Source organism: Primulina huaijiensis, chromosome 8, assembly GCF_012295235.1.
Source record: "Primulina huaijiensis isolate GDHJ02 chromosome 8, ASM1229523v2, whole genome shotgun sequence".
Lineage (NCBI taxonomy): Eukaryota > Viridiplantae > Streptophyta > Magnoliopsida > Lamiales > Gesneriaceae > Primulina > Primulina huaijiensis.
The window spans coordinates 1,239,043-1,247,341 of record NC_133313.1 but is presented as its reverse complement, the minus strand read 5'-3'; the positions used below and the strand labels follow the sequence as shown (position 1 = coordinate 1,247,341).

The window sequence follows — 8,299 nt, the reverse complement described above, 5'->3', positions numbered from 1 at the left end:
ATAATTTGTATAGATAATTAGTTAATTTTTTAATATAAAAAAGTGTATGAGATATCTATATTATTTATATATCTATACTATGATATTAAGTTTGAGACACCTAAAATAATTAATTTTAATATCATGGTGAATTTTTTTAAATATAAAAATACTCTTTTGCAATTATAAAAACACTTTATTTTCATTTAATAAAAAGTATTATAAAAAATATTTTAGTAAATTTATGTATTTTTATCTCTATCACATCTATTTTTCAAATTTTTAAAACTACTAAAACATTTTCTTTAATCTTTATCTAAATTTTTTGAATTTTTAAATGATTGTATCATTCTTAATATAAACAAACTATTATAAAAAACATTAAATTAAAAACGAGAAAAAATAACACAAAAAATATCACATATATGCACGTAATACATGCAAATGATAAGTTGTAAATTTATCAAATAGGTTTTTTATAATAATTTTTATTAAATAAAAAATGATTATGATAAGATCAATCATGTGATAATTATTGAGCTATAATATCTCGGTTCTTAAAATACTGAATACTGATGAATTAAATCGAATTTGGTTTTGAAACCAAACGGAAGAAACTCAAAATAATTTTTCGTATAAACTAATTAAATATTTTGGTAAAACATTTAACAAATATGTAAGTTGAATGTGCAAAAACGTTTTGGTTGATCAAACATTTGATATATCATATATATTTGATATTTGAAGAATAAATAAAATGCTTCAATAATTCATCTTAAATACAACAACAATAATAAATAAATGTAACAAAATAAAGATGAACATATTTTTTTATGGTTGTTGGGAGAATATGAAAAAGTGAAAGAAATAAATAGATTTAAGAAAGCAACAAAAGTCAATCACAAATTTACAATAATTATATTTTCTTTTATGATAATGAAATATGTAACCTATAGTTATATTCCTATTATTTTCTACAATAAATCCAACAAACTCATCGCTGTTATATATTGTAACAATAAATACTGTAACATTTATTGCACAAAGTTTTACTCCTATTTATTCAAGTGTATAGTTAAAAAATAAAATGAAATTTACTTTTTGATAATCTATTTTATCAAATTTAAGTCTTAATAATGTATTTTTTTATTTTTTATTTTTGGTAATTTTATTAGTTTTTCTTCAGGAGTACTACTGTGATACTGTATAAATTAGTGTCGCATCACTGTCATGTCGAAAACAGATTGAAAATGAAAAAAAATATAACAAATTAAAATTAAAATTTGACAAGAAGAAAAACGACAAATATAAAATAAAAAAATAAAAATAAGGCAGATAAAAATTTTCCAAAAGGTAAATGTTTTAAATATATGTTAGAATGTGTATGTTATACTTTTGTTATTATAAATGAATGTGGCCATCACGTTGTCAAGAATTGCGAAGCAAAATTCTTCACAATTTAGTAGCCCCCACGTATAATTCCAAGTTTTCAAATCCCACACACCAACTATATATATATTTGCCTCAAATACCAACATTCTTCACACATTCAAACACCAATCTTTTTTAGAGTCCACGCACCTACCTCAGGATATTTCTATACAAAATGGCAAGCATCCATTTTCTTACAGCCTTCCCTTTTCTCATTCTCTCATTGGCTCTCGCATCAACCGCCGTCGCAACAGCCCCGTTGCCGCCCAAACCGGTCGAGAAACCCGTGGATGTGGTGGTGGAAGGCACGGTCTTTTGCCAGTCTTGCAGCGACTACGGAACGTGGAACCTCAACAAGGCCAAGCCCATCGAATCAGCCATAGTCAGCGTCATCTGCAAAGATCATAGGAACCGAGTAAGCTTCTACAAGGCGTTTCGGACTGGTAAAAACGGCTACTTCTACGCGGTGCTCAAAGGGTTCCGAATGAGCCGCTCTTTTTTGGATCATCCTTTGCATGCCTGCAAGGTGAGACTGGTGTCTTCGCCTGTTCCGAGCTGCAACCTTCTCACAAATGTGAACTATGGACTCTATGGCGCGCCCCTACGTTACGAGAATAAGAGATTGGTTGGGAGGAACTACCAGGCCGTGATATACGCCGCGGGTCCGTTGGCGTTCCGCCCGGGTAAATGTGTTCGTTCCTAAGGCAGAACCTTGAGTTGATCATTGAAATTGATGAGGATGTTCTATTCCAATTTTCTGTCCTTTTTTCAAGCAATCCATTTATATAATTACTTAATATTGTGAATGTAATCTGTGAATCGGGCCACGCCTCGAATTCTTGTCGGAATGCTACTTCTTGAGTTCAATATCAAAATTTTCCGAATTTAAACATGTAAAAGAAGATAATGAAGAGAAATCTATGAGAAGTTAGGATAATATATCATATTTGGTTAAATTATATATAAAAAAAATCGACTATGCGATTTCCGTACTCTATATTATCAAATTTTAGCTTTCCATACACTAAAATTGCGAAGTTCATACAATTCATCAAAAGGTTCCTAAAAAGTTTAAGGTTGACTTCAAATTTCATTATATTTTTATAAATACATAATCGAAATTATATAATATTCAACAATCTAAAGTTTTCCATAGAAACCAATACAATTTTACATGGGCTTTTGGCATCTAAATGTGTACAGTTGATTTTTAGAATATAAATATAAATTTACAAAAATAATTCTAAACTCAATATACGAGATGTGTATCTACATGATTACTTATATTGTTATATTTAATCAAGCTAGTTCAGATGTAAAATGTCTAATATGTGAGAACAAAGAAGTTTCAACTAATTGCCTACATTTTATATTGTGACTTTTTCTCATCACAAGACTAACAAACAAGTTTGAGACGAGATATCAAGTTCGAGAACTAATTGTAACAAATTCATTTACCAGCTATGAAAAAAGAAAAACTAAAACGATGGATGAAATTCACTTTACTATAAAACAGATTTATCTAAATCGAGAAGTCAATTGAGACAGTATTTGAAACATCCGGAATCGCAAATGCTGAGTACACGTGAATCTTTTTATTTCAATTGTGATTAGTCATTAATAATCATCCCATTCTATAAAGAGTAGGTCTTTCATAAGACGGTCTCACGGATCTTTATTCGTGAGACGGATCAATCATGTCCATATTTACAATAAAAATTAATATATTTGACATAAAAAGTAATACTTTTTCGTTAATGATCCATATAGAATATCCGTTTCACAAAATTGACCCGTGAGACCGTCTCACAAGAGTTTTTGTGTTCTATAAACACATCATTAAAATCAATGCCGTTGATGTTTTTTTATTCTTAGAAGAGGGAAGGTCATGTCTATTATGGATTTGGAGGACGAGGTTAGAGCTTTTAAGGGTGATATCTTCAAACAATATTATGTTTAGAATATTGGGATAAAATCGAAAAAGGAAAAAGAAAAACTATTTGCGAAAATTATCCATGATATCTCACGAGTGGACCCATCACATGTTCAAGCCCAACGGAAGCCCATATCCATGAAACTGGGTCGGGTCCATTTAAAGACGGAGTTTCCATAGGCCCAGTGTGGGCCCAGAAAACCACGGGAAAAGCTTTTCTTTTTAATTTATATATTTGAAAATTATTTAACTAGTATTTGAGGTATTACATTTTCTCTCTTTGCATCTCAACGGGTAAAGCAAAGAAGAGTAAAGGTAGCCTTAGAGGAGTACGGGTGGGGGGCTCGCCCATAGATGCCGGGCTCCTTGTTACTGGCTCGCCCCAAGGGGGATGGGTCATCCCTATCAGAGGCTTGGTCTAGGCGAGCCTTAAAACGCGTGGTCCCCTACTTTTCATATATTGTCTCCTACTTTGTATTTGTGATATCAAACATTTTCTCATTTAAGTATCATATTTGAGAATTTCATTATTCATTAACTATACTGATATTTTGTCAGTGTCCTTAGCTGTCTTCTTACATATATTCGATATCTGACTTGAGAGTCGGAGAGTTGCGTCGTGACAACCTCCTGTTCTCATTCTAACAATTTCTGAATCAAACATAAAAGGCATCCCTAACCCATCTGTATCAAACTTTACTCCAAAAGGAAATATTCTCATACTATGATAATTATTTCTTACAACAGTTCTTGATTTATTCTATCAATTATCTAATTTCAAATATGGTAAAAATAATCTACACATTCTCAAGAAAATCCTCATCATTTTATAATTTTAAATTGTTCTGATGTTTCTTCCCTCTAAGTTTTATTGGCTTGTTGAAAATATTTTCCTAACGACAAATTTGTTTTTCCTTTCCATTGCTTATTTGGCTAAATCTTGCTCTAGGCTTCGTCGGGCCGGCCCGTTTGGAGCGATGATCATTGATCTGTGTCTCAATTTTTATTTTATTTTTTGGTTTTTTGTTTTGTATATATATATATATAATAGAAAATTAGCAAGTTGATTGTTTATTTAATTTGAGACAAACCAACCAAAATGAGATGCCAAATGTTCTAAAAAGCATATAATAGATGTTAAAATCTATAAATATCTTTGTTGAAAAGATTGTGCAGGTATAGTCAATATCTTCATGGGTCTACTGTCATGTGCGACAAATTTACACACTACACAGGAAAATATATTTCATTATCTTTCTATAATTTTTTTTTATAAATAATATGTTGTTTTCTTTATACATAAGCACACATTTCAATATCTAATGATAATTAAAAAAATATGATAATTAAATTTTTCTTCATGTATTTTATATAAAATAAGCTTGTCGATACAATTAACTTCACAAAATTTCATCATCATCAGCTTAAGTTAAATTTATCATATCGTTTTTTAATATAATTTTTGTCGAGGATAAACAATAACTCTAATGTATTTCTTTTTTTTATAAAAAAAATTACTCTAATTTTATGTATTTTTAAAATATTGCATTTTATCTTTGAGGAAATAAGCGATTCATTAACACCCAAATTTGTCAAAATTTTCAAAGGAAGCTTAAAAATGAGACGAAAGTCTATAAAAATGAATATTTTTTTAAAAAACTATGATGATTCTATGGAAGATTTGAATCTACACTTTTTTCTTTAATAAAAAAACACACAGTTTCATAAGTCAATTTTGTGAGATAAATATTATATTCTAGTCACTCATGAAAAATATTATTTTTATGCCAAAAATATTATTTTTTATTGTAAATATAATCAGAATTGACTCGTCTCAAGGATAAAGATTCACGAGACCATCTTTCAAGAGACATATTTATATTTTAATATTCATCAATCGGGTCGGCTAATTCTAAAAAAATATTTATTTATTATTATAGTATTATTTGGTATTGTTATCATTTGTTCGTATATAATACCATCATTGTTATTAATACTATGAATATTAAGACCACTAATTATTTTGCTGAGTAATAATAAAAAATTTATTGTAGTAAAAACAACAATATTATTAACAGTTATTGATAGTAATAAAAAATAGCTAAAAAACAACAGCAGTAATAAATACAACAATATACAGGGGCGGAGCCACAGTACTTAAAGCACGGGTGGTCCAAATTTTTTTAAATATGTAAATTTTTGTATAATTTTGGATAAATTTGATATTAGCCGGGTAGATCAATTTAAAATATTAAAGGATTTTAGAGTTTAAAATTCTAGTCCGGGTAGAATCGGATTCCTGGCTCCGCCACTTACAATATACATAATAAAAACAATAAATATCAGTATTTTACTGACGATGATAAAAGTAATAATAGTAATTATAGTAATAATGATAAAAACAAAAATAATATAATATGCCAAATAATATACGAATCAATTATTCTAGTATCTTTTAGAAAAGAAATTGGTTCTTTCGACCATGAAGACACATAATTTATGATTAGGTACGTCGAGTAACAACAATTTGATTATTTAATTTGTATGTTTATTACAAGGAATTTATTATATATACGTTTTCATGCAGAGTTTACATAATTTTATTTCGATATTTATTTAATTTAATTGTATGTTTATCATATTTACGTTTTCATGCATAATTTACATAATTTGATTTCAATATTCCCCACTTACTTGTTTGCTTGAGTCAAACGTGAAAAAACTTGCTGGAAAGCTTGAGCAAATGTTCGAAAAATTGTCTGCATTTGCTTGAAAAAAATGACAAACGCCCAATGAATCTAGCACATATGCCTGGGATGAGGCCATATGAAAAATAAGAAAAGACATGTCTTGTCCTAACTTGATGCACAACAAGCCACCAAAAGAACATAAAAAAGGAAGAGAGTTATATGAATTTTTGGATTTACGTCAAATTGAGTCAACTTTTAAAAGTGTCTGCGACATATTGAACCATATATCAGATCAATATGTGATTTGGTCAGCTAGTTCCCAAGGAAGTGAACTAAATTGTGAACGATGAGATTTGTTTTGAGGTCATAATTGAAACAGTGTCTGGATGAATAACAATAGCTAGCCGCAGTTTTGATCTAGCATAGAATCTGTGCAGTTTTTTCGAGAAGATCGGTGGTAAAATTCTAACCATTGGATTGGACGAAAATTTTGATATAATTATAATTAGAACGTTATTGGTACAATTTGAACGGTGAAGATATTATTTAGATTTCTTTATCAACGGAAAAATATTCTGGACAATGTCTTTTGGATGTGTTCTTCAAATATTGGCATCTCATTTCTTTATAAGAGAGTGCAAGGAGTTGATTCAGCCATGATTATGGTTATAAAACATGTCTTTAATGATCACAATTTAGTCATATTTCAGCGCCATAAATTAGCTCGCATGAACTAGCTCTTAATTACAAGTTTGATGGCTGCCATTATTCTCCAAATCGAGGTCCTGTAAAATCTGAAATCTTGATCTTAACAAGAATAACCATTGTGAAGTGATTGAATGAATTTGATTTCTGGAGAGTCGTCCAAACAAAGTTTTTCTTTTGTCTCATCAAAACCGATGTAATCATATGATCATCATCTCTTTATATATATCTTCGTTTTATGAAAAATGACCACGCCGTGAAGCGAGGCTGGCTCAAATACTAATATATTTTTAATGTTTAATTAGATTGGGGTGAACCCTAATTCTAATCTTTTAAAGTAATTTTTTTCCTGAACGAACAAAGTTTTTTTGTCACATCAAAACCTATGTAATCATATCATCCTCGCTTTGAATCCTCGTCCTCGTTTTAAGAAAATAGTTAACTCAAATTACTATAGAAGTCTATTGTAGCTCATTATAAACTATTTTAAACTTTGATTTTTAACTCATGTGGGACAAATATATTACAATTTTGAAATGAGTGAGGCAAAGGAAAGTTTCTCAGGTTACGGATAAATAAAGACATGATCATACTAAAAATATCCATTTTGATACAGTGAGAACATCCATCGAATCTTGATCGTTAAAGCTATGATAGTTAAAAATAAAATACAAATTTATTAAAATAAGTTTTTTCGATTTTTTTTATTAAATAGAGGTGGAAATTTAAATTTAGGTGTATTTTAGATATAATAATGATTGGACTCCGTCACGAACGTCGAGAATAATTCAATCAATGATTTTAATTGTAGGATGGATTAATAAATAAATGAGTATATCTTATGAGATAGTCTTACATTTTTGTATACTTGAGATGAGTCGACTTGAACTATATCTAGAATAAAAAGTAATATTTTTAGATTTAAAATAATACTTTTTCATGGAGCGAGTCTGTATGAAATTCATCTCATAAAATTGATATATGAGACGGTTTCATAAGAGTTTTTGCGTAAATAAAATATATAAATATTATTAGTTTAAAAATTTATCAAATAGTCTTTAAATTGATAAAACAAAATTTTCTTTAAACAAATGTTTATCTAAAATAATATAAAAAAACAAATTAGTTATATGATTTGAGCAAAAGAAAACAACAGACATGCTGTTTGACGATCATTCTCAAGGGATTATAGATCCGCATTAATAGCTTCACGAATTTCGAAGATAATTTAAAATTGGGATAAAAATAATAATAATTGGCAGAAGAAGAGTTGGGGGATTGAGTTTACAGGTTGTGTGTTTGGAAAGTGAATCTTGCTGACCAAACCCTCCCTTTTTAATAATCTTCACAAGAACTCGCACAATCCACTTAATAATTGCAGCAGTCTCAACAAAATCACAGATTTCCAAATATTTGTTTTTACCAAATTTTATATTATCTTTTTAAATTGGAGATTTAAACTTTTGAAAACTGTGGAAAAATACCCTTCTCTCCATGTTTCTCAACCTCGATTTATTTTTAAAATTTATTGAGCATGAGACTTGATTCGAGCAAAATATTT

General features: G+C 29.0%; 1 protein-coding gene across 1 annotated transcript; it reads left to right on the top strand.

Annotated features, from left to right (window-relative positions):
- Positions 1–1,546: 1,546 nt before the first annotated feature.
- On the top strand, positions 1,547–2,272 carry LOC140982346 (non-classical arabinogalactan protein 30). The gene has a single exon (XM_073448826.1). The coding sequence runs from the start codon at positions 1,586–1,588 to the stop codon at positions 2,111–2,113; it is 528 nt and encodes a 175-aa protein (XP_073304927.1). The 5' UTR covers positions 1,547–1,585; the 3' UTR covers positions 2,114–2,272.
- The last annotated feature ends 6,027 nt before the right edge of the window (positions 2,273–8,299 follow it).